Genomic DNA, 21,357 nt, shown 5'->3' with positions numbered 1-21,357 from the left:
ATCCACAAAAAGCCGGCGCAACTTAAAAAATCCCATTTAAGTTACACTGCCTTAAAATTTCTACCGAAGTGCCCGATCCACAAAGCACTTACCTAGAAATTTCAGGCTGTGTAACTTAAATCCGGCCGGCGTAAGGCGTTCCTCTTCATCAGGGGGCGATTCCCATTTTAATGAGGCGCGCTCCCGCGCCGGCCGTACTGCGCATGCGCAAAGTTACGTTATGCCGAGTTTTGTGGATCGCGCCGGGTAAAAAAAAGTTGCGTCGGGAAAAAAAAAAAAAATTGTCAGCGTCGCTCGGCATGCATTCCTGAGGGAGAACTCCATGCCAATTTTCAAAGAAAAAACCGGCATGGGTTCCCCCCCCAGGAGCATACCAGGCCCTTAGGTCTGGTATGGGTTGTAAGGAGACCCCCCCCTACGCCGAAAAATCGATGTAGGGGGTCCCCCTACAATCCATACCAGACCCGTATCCAAAGCACGCTACCCGGCCGGCCAGGAATGGGAGTGGGGACGAGCGAGCGCCCCCCCCCCCCCTCCTGAGCCGTACCAGGCCGCATGCCCTCAACATGGGGGGGTTGGGTGCTCTGGGGCAGGGGGGCGCACTGCGGGCCCCCCCACCCCAGAGCACCCTGTCCCCATGTTGATGAGGACAGGACCTCTTCCCGACAACCCTGGCCGTTGGTTGTCAGGGTCTGCGGGCGGGAGCTTATCGGAATCTGGGAGTCCCCTCAAATAAGGGGGCCCCCAGATACCGGCCCCCCACCCTAAGTGAATGGATATGGGGTACATCGTACCCCTACCCATTCACCTGGAGGCAAAGTGATAGTTATTAAACACACGACACAAGGGTTTTTAAAATCATTTATTAGTCTGCTCCCTCTGTCTTTGTTGCACTATTACCAGTTAGATAAAGTAGGGCCACCCTAGGACTGGAAGTGTGTTACTGGCAGGATCGCCAGATAAAAAAAACTAAAAACAATTGCACCCACCACATCTAATAACTGGTAAGCTGCAACATATACTAGTTATTGGCTTTAGATATACTTTAAAGCATATGTAAAACCTAAACATAGTTTTTGCTTCGGAAATTTTTTTTTTTTTTTTTCGTCTTTAGCTACAGGGATTCTGGGAAATATACAGATTCTGTTTTAAATGGTTTACCATCAAATACCATATAAAAAGCATGTGTGCCCTCTAATTTGGTTTAACAACTTCTACTTTGAGCATTGCTGTGTAAACACGGTGCAGCATTGTGGCTTTGATGATGTCTTTTCTGAGCCTGCCAGAGCAAGCCTTGTGTGGCTATGAGCAAACCTGGTCATATCAAAGTGTTTGCCTAATTAGTTGCTAAGATGTATATAAATGCACTGTAATAGATTATAGGGCACAGAAATGTAAAAATTATTTGGTTTCCAGTCAGAAGTGCTGTACATAAAAAAAAAAAACAAGTAGGGCCAGATTCACATAGAGATACGACGGTGTATCTCCTGATACACCGTCGTATCTCTGAGTTTTGTCGGTCGTATCTATGCGACTGATTCAGAGAATCAGGTTACGCATAGATATGCCTAAGATCCGACAGGTGTAACTGTGTTACACCGTCGGATCTTAGGCTGCAATTCTAGGCTGGCCGCTAGGTGGCGTTTCGCTTTATTTACGCAACGAATATGCAAATGAGGAGATACGCCGATTCAGAAACGAACGACCGCCCGGCGCTTTTTTTTACGCCGTTTGCGTTCGGCTTTTTCCGGCATATAGTTACCCCTGGGTCTATGAGGCGCAGCCAATGTTAAGTATGGCCGTCGTTCCCGCGCCAAGTTTTGAATTTTTACGTCGTTTGCGTAAGTCGTTTCACAAAAGAGCTGGACGCAAGTTACGCTCACGCCGAAACCAATGACGTCCTAGTGACGTCATTTGGACCAATGCACGCTGGGAAATTTAGCCGGCGGCGCATGCGTAGTTCAATCGGCGCGGGGACCAGGGCCGTCTTTACCACAGGGCAAATGGGGCAGCTGCCCAGGGCCCTGTCACTGTTGGGGGCCCAAAGAAACCCCCTTTAAAAAAAAAAAAAAAAAAAAAAAAAAATTTTTTTTTTTTTTTTTAGGGGTCCGGATGTCCCCAGGGGCCCGGAGGCCCCCATGGCCCCAGATGGCAACCCCCCTTTTTTTATTTATTTTTAAATAAAAAAAATATATTTTTTTAATATATTTTATTTTTTATTAAAGGGCCAATTTTTTTCAGTTTTTTTTTCAAAGGGACAATTTTTTTTAGGGGTTCCCAGGGGCCCGGAGGCCCCCAGGGCCCCAGATGGCAACCCCCCTTTTTTTATTTATTTTTAAATAAAAAATATATGTATTTTTAATATATTTTATTTTATTTTTTATTAAAGGGACAATTTTTTTAGAGGTTTTTTTTTCAAAGGGACAATTTTTTTTAGGGGTTCCCAGGGGCCTGGAGGCCCTCAGGGCCCCAGATGGCAACCCCCCTTTTTTTATTTATTTTTAAATAAAAAAAATATTTTTTTAATATATTTTATTTTATTTTTTATTAAAGGGCCAGTTTTTTTTAGAGTTTTCTTTTCACAGGGACAATTTTTTTAGGGGTTCCCAGGGGCCCAGAGGCCCCCAGGGCCCCAGATGGCAACCCCCTTTTTTTATTTATTTTTAAATAAAAAAAATATTTTTTTTTAATATATTTTTATTTTATTTTTTATTAAAGAACCAATTTTTTTTTAGAGGTTTGGGGGTCCCCAGGGGCCCGTAGTTCCCCAGGGCCCTGGGATGACAACCCCCCTTTTTTTATAAAAAAAATATTTTTTTTATATATTTCTTTATTTCTTTTATTTTTTATATATATATATATTATATATATATATAATATATTATTATTATTATTATTATTATTATTATTATTATTATTATTATTAAAGGTTTCAGAGGTCCCCAGGGCCCCGGATGGCAACCCCCCTTTGTGTATAATTTTTTTTCATATTATTTTATTTCTTTTTTTTCTTTTTATTTATTTTTTATATTTTTTATTAAAGGGCTCAGAGGTCCCCAGGGCCCCATGTGGCAAACACCCTTTTTTATTTTTTTTTATAAATGTTTATTTTTTTATTTTTGTTTATATATATTTTTTTTTATTATTAAAGGGCCCAGAGGTCCCCATGGCCCTGGATGGCAACCCCCCCTTTTTTTTTATAAATGTTTCTTTTTTTATATATATTTTTTTATTTTTTATTAAAGGGCCCAGAGGTCCCGGATGGCAACCCCCTTTTTTTGTAATTTATTTTTATAAAAAAAAAATTATTAAAGGGCCCAGAGGTCCCCAGGGCCCCAGATGGCAACCCCCTTTTTTAAAAAAAATATATATATATTTTATATATATTTTTTATTTCTTTTTATTAAAGGTCTCAGAGGTCCCCAGGGCCCCGGATGGCTACACCCCTTTTTTATATTTTACTTTATTTTAAAAAAAAGAATTTGTAAAGGGCCCCCGCTTCTAAATTCGCGGCAGCCCCCCCCTGCTTCTCAATTTTAGGTGGCAGCACCCCCCCCCCCCGGTTCTCTGCTCCAGGGGGCCCATGCCTGAAGCTGTGTAAGTGGCCCCATAATTCCTGATCCCTGCCGCCCATTAAGCCCCTGTGCTGCCCACAAATCAGGCTGAAAATCATCAGCGGCACGCAGCCAGTGACAGTACTGCTTACCTTCCCAGTGTTTTAAAATGTACAGCACCCCTGGCTTCCCTTTAGAATGTGATTTTATAACATCCCCAGTTTGCTCTTCCCGAGGCTGACTTCTTCATGTCCTGCTCCTCAAGGTATGTCACTGTTTGCTATTCTATATTGTAAATAGAAGTTTTCTGTAGAGTGTGCCCAAAGTCTTTATAATATTTGATGATTCACTGCAGGTCTGGTCAGTGTTTTAAAAAGTTCCTCTATTTTACACATGGCATGGCATGGGGGTTACAGCACCGTCTGTCCATTCTGCCTTAGCACCATGGGACCCCATGCCATGCCATGTGTAAAATTGAGGAACTCTTTAAATCACAGACCAGACCTGCAGTCCAGGCTGAGTAAGGCCTCAGAGCACATGGCATTACTGTCTGTATTTAACTGCTTGATGGGCTTATTTTGGGCCTGGCTGGTTCACATGTATGTGTTTTGAATGGGCCGCCATGCCTGCGTTTCCTGCAAAGAAAAGCGCATGCCTCATGTAATAGGCTGCGCACACGGCATGCCTATGCCCATCAAGCACTGAAACACAGCACTGTCTGTCCATTATGCTGTCTGCTGTGACTTATCTGCAGTTCCCGCACTGTCAAACTTGCTGCATTTTTAGACGTTTAGGTCACGCTTTTAAAAACACAGTGCGTTTGTGTGTGCAAGAACTGCAGGTAAGTAGCATGGTGCAAAAGCAGAATGGATTTCAAGGCAACTGTATTTTTAAAATGCTGAATGTACCTTCTGCAGGAAACAAAAGCATGGCAGCCCATTCAAATCAATGGGCTGCTGTACCTTCACAAATGAGGACCGCCAAAACATACATGTGAACCAGCCAGGCCCAAAATAAGCTGGAGGGGGGCCCCAAAAAAATGTTTGCCCTGGGCCCAAACCATATTAAAGACGGCCCTGGCGGGGACGCACCTGATTTAAATACTACACTCCCCCTAGCCGCGGAATTTGAATTCCGCCGGGGGATTTACGATACGCTGCCGCAAGTTTTGAGGTAAGTGCTTTGTGAATTACCCACTTGCCTCAAAAACTTGCGGCGGCGCATCTTAAATCACATAGGTTACGCAGATTTTCCACCAATTTCATTCAAGTGGACTTATTATTTACAGGTATTAAAATAGCGCCATCAATTTACGCAGCTCTTTACATATACCTGTATATTGTACATTCACATCAGCCCCTGCCCCCGAGGAGCTTACAATCTAAGGTCCCTAACTCACATTCAGGGCCAATTTAAACAGGAGCCTATAAACCTACCAGCGTGTCTTTAAAATATGGGAGGAAACCCCCTCAGGGAGAACATGCGAGCGCCAGGGAGGTTGTAACGTGGTTGGGATTTGAACCGACAACCCTAGTGCTGCTAGAATGGAAATGATAACCACTGCCACTCTGCTGTCCAGGCCTTCTCTTGAAGTACCGGTAGTTATTTTGTAGCCTAAAATGATATTTTCTAGCTAAAATGTATCCGTTTGTTGAATGGGGTGGAGTTTGGAAGTTACAAAGGTATGAATAACCTCTGTCTAGTAATATGACAATACTAATGATCAGCAGTATGAAGTATATATCAGAGCACAGCATTCAAAGTGGAGCTTTGTGCAACAAACTGCAGAGTGTTTAGAATGGGGTTGTCTAGAGTTTGTCACATACAGTGTACAGAGAGGATGATCCACTATGAACCCCAAAACAAAAAGCACACCCTACCATGAACTAGAGTTGTCCCGATACCGATGCTAGTACTTGTATTCGGGCAAATGCTCTGATGCTTAATCTGATACCTGGACAGTCAGGGGTGATCGTGCAGCGTTGGGGAGGAGTTACAATCACCGATCTCCCTGTATAGTTTTCAATAAAGCAGCTGACAGCCGCTTTTCCTCCTCTCCCTCCCTCTGCTTTCAGCTGCTTTATTGAAATCTATACAGGGAGATCGGTGATTGTAACTCCTCCCCAGTGCCGCATCGATCACCCCTGACTGTTCCCCCATATCCTTTTCCGAATGCACAGAGTTAGTGATCACTGACTCAAATGCATGTGCCTCCACTGTGGGGACGCTCATTGTTTAGTGTTAGGACCACAGATATTACAGGGTGCCTTGGCGCGGCTCTGTGGCTCACGCATGCGTTTGCAAATGCGTGCGGACTAGACCCCTGTTTTTAACGCATAGTGTTAGACAGGTTAATTGGTTGTCTGCTAGCTGGTCGGTAAGTAGGCTTGGTTTTTCCCTGGGCATTCCCCAGGTTTTTGTTGTTAGTGATCACTGACTCTGTTCATTCATAACTGTAACTGTGTTTACAATGCTTCAGTTTATGAATGGAGAGGAGCTGCTGTCTCCTTTCCATTCATCTTCAGTGCAGCTGAGGCTGCAGAGAAAGGGACTGGGGAATCTGTGTTCTCAGTCCCTTTCCCTGTCTCAAAAGGGAAGATGTCAGAGGTCTATTAAGACCCCTGATATCTCACCAAAGCCACCCCCCAACACGGCTAAAAAAAAAAAAAAAAAATTGTAATAAATACATTTTTTAAAAGGTTAAATTGTAAAAATAACAAACAAAAGAAAGAAAAAACACACTGACACCCCCCCCCCCAAAAAAAAAAGAAAGCATTGTAAAAATAAAAACAACAAGAAAAAGATAAATAAAAATATAAACTACTGACAGTCTACGCGTCATCAGTGTTGCATATTAGTGCCACTGTCACATGACATAAACATTTTTTTTCCGGTATCGGCGAGTACTTGAAAGAAAGTATCGGTCTTAAAAAAGTGGTATCGGGGCAACCCTACCATGAACCCTAATGCAACCCTATCCTAAACCCCCAGTACACATATGCCACACTTGAAAAACTGTATCTTCCATCCCAGCTATCTCAAATGCACAACTGTTGGCTTAGCATGGCAGGAACATTAAGGCCCCTTTCACACTGACACGTTTTTCAGGCAGTTTAGTGCTAAAAATATCGCTGCTATACCGCCTGAAAAAATCCTGCCCTGCAGTCTTCAGTGTGACAGCCCAAAGGCTTTCACATTGAAGTGGTGCGCTAGCAGGACTGCTCCAAAAGTCCCGCTAGCCGCATCTTTGGAGCGGTATAGGAATGGGGTGTTTACCGCTCCTTCATATTGAAATCAATGGGAAACGCGGTAATACCCCCGGCAATGCAGAGGCGCATTGCCGGCAGTATTAACCCTTTTCCGGCCACTAGCGGGGGTTAAAACCGCACCGCTAGCGGCCGAATATCGTGGTAAATACGACGGTATAGCGGCGCTAAAAATAGTGCCGCTATACCGCCACCGCACCTCCCCTGCCCCGTGTGAAAGGGGCCTAACACAAAACCCTTTTTTTGTAAATAAATCAATATTTATTTAATTGGATTTTAATGTTTAATATGCAAAACAACAATACCAAAGAAAATAAACACTTTTTTGTTACAGTAGGTCCAAAAGAGATATTGTTAAATCAGCCATAACAGCTTTTCAACTGTAATTGCTTTTCTATCTCTGGTGGCAGCTTCCACTAGATCAGGGATGTCAAACTCAATTTCATTGTGGGCCCCATCAGCATAATGACTGCCCACAAAAGGGCCGGTTGTATCTGTAAGATTAGATGTCCACCCCCCCCCCATACATTAGATGTCAAGAGCCACCCCACCATCAGAAGTTGAGTCCCCCCACTCTCCCTTACATCACAGTGCACCCCTCTTTCCTTATGCTGCTGCTGGGAAGAAGCTGTATGCATTGCTTGAAAGCAGAAAGTAAGGGTCTGGAGGAGGACCAGAGGAGGGCTGGAGCTCTCCTGTAGCTGCAGGAGAGGTGCGAGGGCCACATGAAATGGCCTGGAGGGCCAGATTCGGCCCGCGGGCCTTGTGTTTGACACCTGTGCCCTAGATAATGTCCCAGTTTCTGATTGGAAAAAATTCCCCAATGTGTAACCATGCCAATGACATTTCAATAATGTTTCATAATCTTGTTTTTAACCAGATATCAACGAATGTGAGACCGGAGCCCATACTTGCACTGAACAACAATCCTGCGTCAACTTCCATGGGGGTTACCGTTGCGTAGAAAAGAATCTCTGCATAGAACCATATATTCAAGTGTCTGACAAGTAAGTATTTTGGGAAGAGCGTTCTTTTTCTTGCCGATTGCACACATACTCATAGAAACAGTGGGCCAGATTCAGATAGGTCAGCGGATCTTTAGATTTACCTTATGCCGCGGCAAGTTTTTGAGGCAAGTGCTTTATTCAGAAAGCACTTGCCTCTAAAGTTGCGGCGGCGTATCGTAATTCCCCGGCGGAATTCAAATTCCGCGGCTAGGGGCGTCTAAAATTTAAATCAGGCGCGTCCCCGAGCCGATCTAACAGCGCATGCGCCGTCCGCAAATTTTCCCAGCGTGCATTGCTCGCAAGGACGTCATTGGTTTCGACGTTAACGTAAATTACGTCCGGCTGTATTCGCAAACGACGTAAAAAATTCAAATCTCGCGCGGGAACGACGGCCATACTAAACATAGGATATGCCGCACTTACCCCTCCTATAGCAGAGGTAACTTTCCGCAGGAAAAAGCCGAACGCAAACGACGTAAAAAAAAAGCGCCGGGCGGTCGTTCGTTTCTGAATCGGCGTAAATGCTCCTTTGCATATTCGACGTGTAAAAGATACGGAAGCGCCACCTAGCGGCCGGCCTGGAATTGCAGCCTAAGATCCGACGGTGTAAGTCACTTACACCTGTCGGATCTTAGGCATATCTATGCGTAACCTGATTCTATGAATCAGGCGCATAGATACGACGGCCGGACTCAGAGATACGACGGCGTATCAGGAGATACGCCGTCGTATCTTCTTTCAGAATCCGGCCCAGTATGTTAGAGCGGAGTTCCACCCAAAAATATATACACACACACACACACATATACATATGTATGTCATTAACCACTTCAGCCCTGGACCATTTGGCTGCCAAATGACAGGCCACTTTTTGCGATTTGTCACTGCATCTCTTTAACTGACAATTGCACGTGCACGTGCGACGTGGCTCCCAAACAAAATTGATGCCCTTTTTTCCCCACAAATAGACCTTTCTTTTGGTGGTATTTGATCACCTCTGTGGTTTTTATCTTTTGCGCTATAAACAAAAATAGAGCAAATTTTTTTTTTTTTAAAAAGCAATATTTTGTGCTTTTTTCTATAATAAATATCCCCATTTAAAGAAAAAAAAATTCTCTCAGTTTAGGCTGATATGTATTCTTCTACATATTTTTTGGTAAAAAAAAATTGCAATAAGCGTATATTGATTGGTTTGCGTGTTATTTTTTACTAGTAATGGCGGCGTTCTGTGATTTTTATTGTGACTGCGACTTTATGGTGGGCACATTGAACACCTTTGACACATTTTTACTGTAAAAATGACACTGGCAGTGAAGGTGATAACCACTAGGGGTGTCTCCTAGGGAGTGATTCTAACTGTTAGGGGGAGGAGCTACCAGTGACACGTCAGCGGTCACTGTTCCCGATCACAGGGAACAGTAGATCAGTGACATGTCACTAGGCAGAACAAGGGAATGCCTTGTTTACAAAGGCATCCCCCTGTTCTGCCTTTGCCGCCCACAATCGGGGGTCGCCCGGGAACATTTAGTTCCCGGGACCCACGGGTGCACTCTCGAGGCACGCAGCGGGCGCACCCTCTGGGCAGCAAATTTAAAGGGACATACATGTACGCCCATTTGCCTGCTTGTGCCATTCTGCTGACATATATCGGTGTGAGGCGGTCAGCAAGTGGTTAAATGCAGTATTCCATATATAAAAAGCTTAGTTGTATTATGTTAGGACTTCAAAGCAATCCTTCCAGCAAAAACTATATAGAACAATTATTGGCCCCTTATTGATAGTAATGGTTCTCACATAAGGCTACCTTTCTATTTATCTTTTTTAGATTTCAATATATTAATTTAATTTAAATGATTGTATGAAAAAGAACACATATGTATGTGTACACGAGAACGTAAAGTGACTGTAAAAAATGCGAAGAAAAATGCAGGCCTAATGAAAGTACAATGGATAGATATCAGCAGAGAAAAACAGTGGGGGTTATTTACAAAAGGCAAATCCACTTTGCACTACAACTGCAAAGTGCACTTGGAAGCGCAGTCGCTGTAGATCCAAGAACACTGAGGGCCAGATTCTCCTAGTTTGGCGTAACTTTGTGCGGGCGTAACGTAACCTATTTACGTTACGCCTCCGCAACTTAGACGGGCAAGTGCTGTATTCTCAAAGCACTTGCTCCGTAAGTTGCGGCGGCGTAGCGTAAATAGGCCGGCGTAAACCCACCTAATTAAAATTTGGAACAGAGGGGCGTGTTTTATGTAAATGTTCTGTGACCCGACTTGATTGACGTTTCTCACGAGCGGCGCATGCGCCGTCCGTGGAAATCTCCCAGTGTGCATTGCTCCTAATACGCCGCAAGGACGTATTGGTTTTGACGTGAACGTAAATTACTTCCAGCCCCATTCACGGACGAGTTACTCAAACGACGTAAAATTTTCAAATTTCGTTGCGGGATCGACGGCCATACTTAACATTGGTACGCCGCACTTACGCCACCATATAGCAGGGGTAACTTTACACCGGGAAAAGCCTAACGTAAACGGCGTATCTGTACTGCGTCGGCCGGGCGTACGTTCGTGAATTCGCGTATCTAGCTGGTTTACATATTTCAACGCGTAAATCAGCGTACACGCCCCTAGCGGCCAGCGTAAATATGCAGTTACGATCCGACAGCGTAAGAGACTTACGCCGGTCGGATCTAATAGAAATCTATGCGTAACTGATTCTAAGAATCAGGCGCATAGATACGACCTGCCAGACTCAGAGATACGACGGCGTATCTGGAAATACGCCGTCGTATCTCTTTTGAGAATCTGGCCCTGAATGTTGGCACGTTTTTATTCAACCTGACATTGGCCCATGTGTACTAGGCATCAGGAAGACAACTTCATAGAATAAGGCATCGCTTTATAAAATTCTTCTTTCTGTTTCAGCCGATGTATGTGCCCAAGCAGTAACCCCCTGTGCCGTGATGAACCTGGTTCCGTGGTATATAGGTACATGAGCATCATGTCAGACCGCAGTGTGCCCTCAGATATATTCCAGATCCAAGCCACCAGTGTCTACCCTCGGGCTTACAACACCTTCCAGATACGATCAGGAAATGAGCAGGGAGATTTCTACATCAGGGTAAGTCACGTGCCAAAAATTGCTTTTCTGTATGAGATTTTATAGATTTTCAACCATACGTGAGCATTAGGAAATCGAAACATGTTTTCTATGTCATTTTTCTCTTTAAATAAATAATTTAAGTTTCCTTGTGGTTGTAAACCTCAGACATAAATTTCAACAAAGCATTTCCCTCTATTGTGTGTACTTGTCTCAATTAAAAGCACTTAGGCTGGCCATACACCTATAGATTATCTATGGTCAGATGGAAAAAGTGGAACAGATTCCTCCATCTACACTGAACTGTGTGGATGGAAGAATCTCCCACTGGCCCAAGCTTCCATATCTTGCTAGTCCGTCCCGCTGGCTCTCAAAATACCTGAACATTCTGATTGGGTGCAGGCATTGTTTAGGTTGATAGCCAGTGGGGCCGACTAGCAAGATACTGAAGCTTGGCCCAGTTGGAGATTCCATGTTTAGTGTACATGGAGAAATTTGTTGCACTTTTTCCATCGAACCATAGAAAATCTGCTGATAATCTATAGGTCAGGGGTGCCCAACCAGTGGCCCGCAGAGCCCTCTGATGTGGCCCGCAACCTCCTGCTCTGGGATGGCTGGTTGGCAAGTCCAGATTGCAGGTTGCCGACCTGCCAGTCGAGAGCATCAGTGTTGTAAATGAAGCTAGCTGTAGAGGAAGCAAGTGGATTTTTAGAAAGTGAACCGCACCTGCAGGATATAATAGACGTCTATGGCAAAGTGCAGCTAACCGGTGGGAAAACCACAGGTACGCTGTGCCACAATAGACCGCAGGCCATCACTGTAAAAGCAGTCTTAGGCCCCTTTCACATGATCGGTCCAACCCAATCGGATGCTCCATTCACCTCTAGGGAGCGGCAGATGTAAACAGACTCTTGTCCGTTTACACCTGCCTACCTCCAATCCGATCTGCTAAAAAAACAGAAGTGGATCTGCCCCCTTCTATCTGATTGGATCGGAGGGCCCATAGAGTAGATTGGGCTGTGTCTGCTTTGTATATGCAGACTGGACACAGACCTGTCATCTGTCCACTCCGCTCATTGTGGCTCGCGACTGGTTACTAATTCGCTTAAGTTGCCTTAGGCCTTTTAAATTTTGGGAACCCCTGCTATAGGTGTATGGCCAGCTTAAGTGCCATTTCTGTATGCTGCTTTATTCCTCTATCAGCATGCATCACTTCTGGCAATTCTTTCTGACACCAAAAGAAAAATGGTGACAAGGGAGGGACCTCCAGCAGATTGACAGCCCCAGCTCTGTTTTTATCTGAAGGGGGTGTGTCCCTTCCCTCCAATCAACTCTCAGAGCTCTCCTCAACTTCAGCTCTCAGCCCCCTTTTTTCTGTACTCTCAGGCTGGGTTCACACTAGTACGAATTGGATGTGGTATTTTCCCTGCATCCAATTTGCATGACAGGAGATGGAGCCGTTTCACACACCTCTGGGGCGGCCGCGGAGCGCATTGCACAGGGGCTCTGTTTCAGGTCTGAATTCAGGCCCGATTTGTCCCTAAAACGGAAAACAGGGATGAATCGGACCCCTGCTGTAAGCCTTAAACAAGCTTATGAATTCAGCACTTTGAATGGCTGAAGAGAAGACTGCAAATAGATAAATACAACTTTATGGAAAAAAAGATAAATACAACTTATGTAGGATCATTTTTTTCATCTCTGTGTATTACGGTTTTGTTGTCGGAATGTCCGATCGTCTGTACGCAGCATAACTCTGCAGAAAATATCTCTCACACTTCTCTTGTTTTTCTCTTCCAGCAAATAAACAATATTAGCGCGATGCTTGTACTGGCACGTGCCATCACCGGCCCCCAGGAGTATGTTCTGGATCTGGAAATGCTGACCACCAACTCCCTACTGAGCTACCGCTCCAGTTCTGTACTCAGACTCACTATATTCGTTGGGGCACATTCCTTCTAGAGCAAGTCACTGCATTATCTTTTGGGCTATAAAACTTTTCTCTCTATCTATTTGTTCAATGATATTTTATTTGTTGTCAATTAAAAAAAAGATTGGTTTTGAAAAGGGATGTCTTTCAGTGCAAAGCAATGGAAGATATTGGCACTGCAAAAGGTTTACCAAGTCCTTGTCAGTGAGGCCTTGGGTTCAAATAAACTGACAGAATATCCAGAACCGGGCTTAGAATGCTCTGACTTCAGTGTAATGCAGTGTGATCATGTAACAGAATAGTATCAGCTATAAACTTGGACTTAATATGGTTTCTGCTAATAGTAGTCGTCTGATTACATTGCAAATCAGGGACAGCCAGATTATGCTGGGTTTGTATCTGTTGTATGGGGGAATGCCTTACAGGACTCCAAGGTGTTGCTCAATTTCCATACTGGGGGCTCATGATTATGAGCAACAGTTAGCTTTGTTAAATACATAGAATGGTTAAATGTGTTGTTCATGGATAAAGGTCAATGTTGTTTTGCCCTGTTTTCCAGCAAAAAATAAATAAAAAATGAAGAGAATGAGAGAATTAAGATTAGTTGATGTACAGTGAGATGACCACATGCCACTATTGCCCAAACCAGCCCTTGGAGACAAAGCACTGCAAGTTTGTAGTTACAAAAAGGACACAGGTGCATTAATATGCCCCTTTTTATATCCACTCGAAACATTTCACCCACAATTCTGAAAAAAGCACTGGAAGATGTCCAGAGGACTGGAGATGAGAAAATCCACCACATGCAATGCACCAGACACCAAAATATATTGACTCATGCATATAAGCATAAGCACTGATTTAAAAGGGATGTTTTTTGCGAGGGGCAGACTCAAATGGGATGCCATTTCTTGACTACAGTTATTCCACAGTTAAATTTCAGTGGCGTTCACCAAATAAATAGGCAAAAACTTTATGAACCAGTCAAGTTTTTGAACAATGTTAGGCATTACTATGAATATCATAGGATGCCTTGTATGTGGCAGTCTCTATTTTAGGTGTATTTTTTCTTTAAATGTACGTTGACATATATACAAAGGCTAAAGTACAAAGGACCATAACTCAAAGGATGTAATCCTAAAACGTCAATGTAAATGTGATATCAAATTTGTCCTGTTAGTCGCATTCAAACAACCTAAACATCAAAGTGAGGGAAAAGGTGCCCAATGTACATCCTCTCTACTGAGTGTGAAATAAAAACTGTGTAAGATTATATCATTATTGTTCAGCCTCTGTTTCCCTGTCCTTGTAAATTTCTCCTCTTTGTACAAGATTTTTTTCTGTATTACTAAATATTACTGTTCACCAATAAAGAGAAATAAATGATGGCTAAATTATCATTGCCTTTTTATTATCAGTCCATTAATAAGGTGGCAAAAGACCCCTCTAGTATGTTCTGGGACTGTCTTTGGTCTTTCCAATTGGACATAGTAATAGCAGGTGTGATAAGAACTTACAAAGAGGCAAATCACCTCAAAAGATTACTCAATATTCAGGGACAGCACTGCTATGCCAGAAAATTAAACATGGATGATTTGGCAAGCCACATTAAAGCCTGGTACACACGGTAAGTTTTTTCCCTTCAGCCCGAAATTGAGGAGCTCTGGAAGAGTTTGCTGTACTAACTATGCAATTTTACTACAGCAATCTTCTCACTGGGCTATTGTGTTCTGACAGGAGGACTCCTGCACAGCCAGAACACAACAGTCAGCACTTGCAGCCATTGTCAGTGGGTCCTACGCTATTCTTAGAATGAAATATCCTGCTTCTCTGAACCATGGGAGAAATACACTTCTCTATATGGGAGAATTAAAGGACTCCACCTATATCACAGGTGGACACTAATAAGAGGTAATGGGGGGGGGGGGGTGTTCCATCCCAAGGGATCCGTGTGTAGGCTTCATCGGACATTGGAAAGGGTGTGATCGCTCACGCTACAAAGTGAACTATATATATATATTAAAAAAAAAAATGAACGAAAGATGCTGCTGGATCTAAAGTGTACAAGTGCACAAAAATTGTATATGAATAAATAAGTATCTGCGCAACTTTCTAATTTCCTAAAACTCAATAAAATAACTCATATAGCCGGGGATTCATAGAGACTTACGACGGCGTATCAGTAGATACGCCGTCGTAAGTCCGAATGAGGGCTGTCGTATCTTTGAGCGTATTCTCAAACTGAGATACGCTTCACTGTTGCTAAGATACGACTGACGTAAGTCTCCTACGCCGTCGTATCTTATGTGCATATTTACGCTGGCCGCTAGGGGCGTGTATGTGGATTTACGCGTACGTTGAATATGTAAATGAGCAAGATATGCCAATTCACAAACGTACGTACGCCCGTCGCAGTAAGATACGCCGTTTACGTAAGACATACGCCGGCGTAAAGATAAACCACCAAAAAGATGGCGCAGCCCATGCAAGGTATGGACGACGGATCAGCCGTTGTATTTTACGTTGTTTGCGTAAGCGTACGTGAATGGGGCTGGGCGGAGGTGACGTTCACGTCGAAAGCAATGAGTATTTGCGACGTGATTCTGAGCTTGCGCGCGCATGCGCCGTACCAACGGCCCTCATTTACATGGGGTCACGGGTACTTTACATGGAGCACGCCCACTACCTGCCTATTTTGAATTAGGCGGGGTTACGCCGGGCCATTTGCGCTACGCCGACGTAACTTAGGGAGCAAGTGCTTTGTGAATACTGGCACGCGCTCCCGAGCGCGCAGCGGGGAACTTCTGTGAACGGCCAATCGGAGTGGCCGTTTGGTAGGCGATCTGTGCGGCCAATGAGAGATGATCTCATATGTAAACATTTCTCATTGCCGGTTCTCGCAGAGACACAGATCGGTCACCCCCCATCCCCCACAGTTAGAACCAGGGCTGTGGAGTCGGAGTCGAGGGAAATTTTGGGTACCTGGAGTCGGCAAACAATGCACCGACTCCGACTCCGACTCCTACTAAATTTAGATTGGAATAAAAAAAAAAAAAAGCAAGTTTAAATGTCCCAATTCACAAAAAGTTATAATTAATGACTTCTCTACTGTAAGAATAAAGACCAATGCATGCAGTGCCTCACGTAACCGCAAAACGAACACGTTAAGTGACCGTGAAGAAGCATGCTTTTCATGTGATTCACTATATGGCACGCAACGCACAATTAGGAGCTGCAATACTTATACTTTTCATAGTGTTGTGTTCTGCTTTTACAGGGAACGCATGTTAGAGAACCAGTAAGTGTCCAAATAAAAAAATTCCAACAGGAGTTTTATAAAGCACTAAAAGAAGTTGAAAAGTATGATCGCTCATCAAAACTTACTGTTGAAGAAGCCATCCTTGTTTATCCAGAGATCGTTAGTGATGTGGCCAGAATAGTTACTGCAATGCCACCCACCCAAGTCAGTGTCGAAAGATTATTTTCAGCCCTAAAAATAATAAAGTCTGACTTAAGAGCCTCTATGAAAGAGGATCTGGCAGAGGCAATTCTCTTCCGTAGAACTCTTCATTGAATTGATTTGCATTTGCTAAGCCTATAACTACATTTCAAGATTAATATAAACCATTTCTAGGTTTTACAGATTTTGTTTTTGGTTCATTATAGATAAGCTTTGTTTTTGTTCTAAAACAACCAAATAATGTGGTTTGTATTTTTGAACTGGTAAAGATCCTGTTCCTGATGTTTATGCCTGCTGCTACTATCCAGCCACTTGATTGTTTTCATTGTGTTTGCCTTTTGCTTAAACTGTGCAATACAGTAGACTGTTGGCTTCCCAGCCAGTAGTCCTGTGGTAGGTTGCGTTTCTTTCCCTCAAGGAATGTATAAAATACATTTGCATATTAATACAGAGGAGTCGGAGTCGGGGAGTCGGAAGTACATAAAACTGAGGAGTCGGAGTCGGAACATTTATCTACCGACTCCACAGCCCTGGTTAGAACACTATATAGGGAATACATTTAACCCCTTCCTCACCCCCTAGTGTTAACCCCTTCAATCCCCCTAGTGTTAACCCCTTCAATGCCAGTCACATTTATACAGTAATTAGTGCATATTTATAGCACTGATTGCAGTATAAATGTGAATGGTGTCAAAAGTGTCCGATGTGTCCGCCATAATGTCGCCTTCCCAATAAAAATCGCAGATCGTCACCATTACTAGTAAAAAAAAAAAAAATAATAATAATTCTGTCCCCTATTTTGTAGGCGCTATAACTTTTGTGCAAACCAGTCGCTTATTGGGTTTTTTTGGTTTTTTTTTACCAAAAATATGTAGAAGAATACGTATCGGCCTAAACTGAGAAAAAAAAATGTTTTTTAAAAAAAATTGGGCTATTTATTATAGCAACAAGTAAAAAATATTGTATTTTTTTTTTCAAAATTGTCCTTTTTTGTTTATAGCGCAAAAAATAAAAAACCGCAGAGGTGATCAAATACCACCAAAAGAAAGCTCTACTTGTGGGGAAAAAAGGACGTCAATTTTGTTTGGGAGCCACGTCGCACAACTGTCAGTTAAAGCGACGCAGTGCCGGAAGCTGAAATTTCACCTGGGCAGGAGGAGGGTATATGTGCCCAGTAAGAAAGTGGTTAATATAATTACTATAATAAACATTGATGTCACTACAGCCAAAATAATATTTAACATACAACATTCCAAAAAGTAGCACTGTGATACTACATGACAAAAATAACAAAAAACAAAGCAAGTTAAGTGGAAGACACCAATTTTTAAACATGAAATAACAGTCTCTTGTGTTTAGAATCAATATCCCAATATGGTAAAACCCAAACACTTCTCCAAACTCCACACCAGTGTTTCAATGCTCCACCGCTCTCAAACAGACAGGAACTCACCACAAATATTTGCCTATCTTATTACAGATTGGCAAACTGCACTTTATACATTAATGTTGCACTCAGACTTATTTGTCCAGTCCCTCAGTTTTAAGCCTTCCATAGTGCTGTAAACTCTACAATTATGGTTATGTAAAAAGCAAGAAAAGACTCCAATAGTGTAGAAAGAATCAACTCATGTAGGGTGGCATGTGGTTATCATCATCCCTTAATTACTGAACAATTGAAAAAAACTCAAAAAGGATTGGGATTATGGAGGCAACAATAGAAACTTCAAAAATTTTGAATGAAAACATTCTTCATCAAGGTATATAACAGTATCATATTCATAATTTTAAAAGTCTGTGCCAAGAGATAAGGGCATGTGTCTCCCAATATCACATGATGCAGATGCTTCCCCTATATAGAGCGCTCAAAGAACTCCTCATCCCTACAACCCATAGGGTGGACGAAATCAATAGATTCAATGAATGGCGTTAAAAAAGCCTCACCATGTCACACAAAAGCGACAAGAGGAAAACCTCCCACGTGTCCAAGATTTCAAAGATGGTTGTTGGAAAACCCCCTCATTTGGTCACAGGTACACTCCCTGTGGCATCAAGAGATACCTCCTCAATCTCTATTCCTTGGAGATTGAGGTGGTATCTCTTGATACTGTTATATACCTTGATGAAGAATGTTTTCATTCGAAACGCGTCGGTTTTCCGCTCCAACTTGCCATCAAACATCTGGTGATGGTATTCTATGACGGACAGTATTTACATAATTATTGTTCTATTCATTGTAATTTTATATATATAATTTTCTTCATTTATGTATTTTGTAATATTTATATTTTGTAATAAATTTGTATAATCTTTATACATTTTTGAAGTTTCTATTGCCTCCATAATCCCAATCCTTTTTGAGTTTTTTTCAATTGTCCAGACCCCAATAGAGTAATACCATAACAAAAATACTACTTTAATAAAAGTTTAAAACTACTCACAGGGCTAAAACACAATACTTGCAAAAACAGTCCACACCTGCACCAGTGGCCAATCATAATGTGTATAGACCAGGAAGCACCCATCCACAGTGATGGATTCTTACCATACTCGAAACTTACAATTTTACTTGCTACACATACATTTTGATCCCCACAGCCCGAGTGCAAAGTAGGGGTGGCTAAGATTATATAATATTTGAAGAGGAACTAAACCCTCATTGAAAAAAATTTGTGAGCAAGTTGCTTTTTAGTGCACCCACTAACCATCTGAATACCAGGTGTCAAAATAATCAATATACACATATAAGAAGTCAACACAAATCAATTTCAACCGCAATACATATACTAAAAGGTGAAAAATATATTCAGAGTCCAGCGATATAAATTTCTTAAGCACGCATTTACCTAGTAAGAAACAACAAATATCCCAACAAGATACAAAGCAACAAATGGCCCAATAAAATAGAACATGACACCATCCATGTTGAAGTGAATACATCTTAGAGACAGCTACCTTGTGCCCTCCACCACCAGTAAAAAATGGTCTCTGACCAGAGATAGTATTGATCCCTTTAAAAGAGATCAAATGAGCAAGTAGAGCAAGTAGATAACAAGCTTCTGGACATCCACCAGTATTCACAACAAAACTGCCCACTTGTACACTTCCATGACTCCAAATGTCAGCATCATCATTTATAGGAAGGAACACAGGCCCCACATAGTGTTTAAACAACTATAACATTTTTATTTAAAATAAGACAGGTACTTACAGGTAGATAAACAGCAGGTAAAAATGCATCGCCACCATTGACCAGGCAGGCGTGATGATGTCACTGGTCAAGTTGATGTTTGTTTGACATTGGGCGGCCAATGCGCTTTGTCGTCAAACAGCATTTTCAGGGAACAGGAAGTTTGAATATATTTTTCACCTTTAGTATATGTATTGCTGTTGAAAGTGATTTGTGTTGATGTGCATTTTATTATAGGCTTGTATTAATATGTATATATCTATGTTTCTTTCTTTTTTTTTTGCAGAAGAGACATTATAAAACAACCATACTAGCCTGTTCCCAATCTTTTACTGAATGTACACTGAGCTATGCGTGTGCAGATAAAAATACATTTTCTGCACAGTATTAGTGTGCTGAGATATGATGCTTAAATATACTAAAGGAAAAGGAAATTTTTAATTCTCTGTGCAGACATGAGTTCTTTCACATACGTTGGTGTGAACTATTTGGAGTACTTTCATAAAATGTAACTTTTGAATCTTACAATAGACCAAAAAAGTCTAAACATTTACATAATGAAAGTGCTTGTATATGGTCCAAGATCAATTCTTTATTTATTTTTTGTAAAACTGCAATAAAAAGGCAAATGTTTTCTACAAAATATATTTATTATTGGATTTAAGACATTAAATGAACAAACTCAGATAATGCATATTTATACAAAAATACATGATTCCAAGTTATAAGTTTTGAAAACCACAACTGCATTGAACACAAAATAGAAGATTACTAGTTTTCAATATTTGATGAGGTAGTTCATGTCCAACAAACAATGCCTTGGTAGGTGGTCATTGGAAGACATTTTGGGAATTGGAGTCCAATGCAAAAAAAGCATTGATGAATCACAGTAGAAAGGGTTTCCATTTACAGTCATTTGGGAGTCTGGACAAAATTTGTTGAAATGTTCTGCACAACATGACATTTGAAGATCACAGAGCAAAATATTTTTAGGCCTTGAAATTATTATTCTTTCCTTCAGGCTTAAAGGCATAGTTCACATTTACCAAAAAAAAAAAAAAAATGCTTTTGGTGTATGGTTTTACATTTTCATACCTCCTGAACCCCTACTGAAAATCTCCCTAAGATTGCATCATGCTGCCCTGCCTTATTGCTAAAAGATTACTATGAGACTTCCACATTTACTGTTCAACTCCACCATGACAGGATCTAGCTCTTTCTCAGATTCAAACCCCCTCACATGCGCTCTCTCCTTCCTGACACAGAAGCTCTGAGCTCAGTGTTTGTGAGCTTGCTCCTGTGATAGTAGAGGTAAATAGTAAGAGCTTGGAATATCTTAACCATGTACTAGCATCAAGGCAGGATGGGATGATGCGATCTTTGTTTTTTTTTTTAGTCAAGCTTCGTGAGGTACATAAACGGCCTACACCTAATGCAAGGGCTTAATATCTACAGACACCTCCTATGTGCAAAGGGAGTTTTTGGTAAAGGAAAACTATGCTTTAATTTACATATTCTATATACTAAATGCCATTACAGGTGTGACAGCATATACTTACACATAATTGCAGAATTACACGGTTAGTAACAGAAATAGCAGACTGACTACATTATTTTATTTGGTAAGTATTATGGATAGTAAACATTTGACCTTTTTCCTTGAAAGGAAATATGGATACCACTCTGTTATCTCTAATTAGGAAGGCATCCTGTAATGTGATACAGTGAACGTGATGGTGTTCCATTAGGGTACATCAGGACAATGCTTCCTTAGTGTAGTAAAGTTGGGCAATAGTTCTGCTCAGAACGGGTCCAAGGTTTCTGCAGGAAGATTAAAAAGGTAAC

General features: G+C 41.9%; 2 protein-coding genes across 3 annotated transcripts in view; one reads left to right on the top strand and one right to left on the bottom strand.

Annotated features, from left to right (window-relative positions):
* EFEMP2 (EGF containing fibulin extracellular matrix protein 2) overlaps positions 1–14,259 on the top strand; it is a 64,572-nt gene extending 50,313 nt beyond the window's left edge. The window contains exons 9-11 of the mRNA XM_040328902.1: positions 7,701–7,827; positions 10,758–10,953; positions 12,733–14,259. Coding sequence (XP_040184836.1) covers positions 7,701–7,827; positions 10,758–10,953; positions 12,733–12,894 — 485 coding nt within the window. The 3' untranslated portion in view covers positions 12,895–14,259. The remainder of the gene's footprint in view (positions 1–7,700; positions 7,828–10,757; positions 10,954–12,732) is intronic.
* A 5,884-nt stretch (positions 14,260–20,143) lies between these two features.
* MUS81 (MUS81 structure-specific endonuclease subunit) overlaps positions 20,144–21,357 on the bottom strand; it is a 163,014-nt gene continuing 161,800 nt past the window's right edge. For both annotated transcript variants that reach the window (XM_040328899.1, XM_040328900.1), the window contains one exon: positions 20,144–21,333. In XM_040328899.1, the coding sequence (XP_040184833.1) occupies positions 21,267–21,333 (67 nt within the window). In that variant the 3' untranslated portion in view covers positions 20,144–21,266. The remainder of the gene's footprint in view (positions 21,334–21,357) is intronic.

The sequence above is a fragment of the Rana temporaria genome, chromosome 11, assembly GCF_905171775.1.
Source record: "Rana temporaria chromosome 11, aRanTem1.1, whole genome shotgun sequence".
Taxonomy (NCBI): Eukaryota; Metazoa; Chordata; class Amphibia; order Anura; family Ranidae; genus Rana; species Rana temporaria.
Note: the sequence above shows the minus strand (reverse complement) of the source record. Positions and strands in the feature narration are given on the sequence as shown.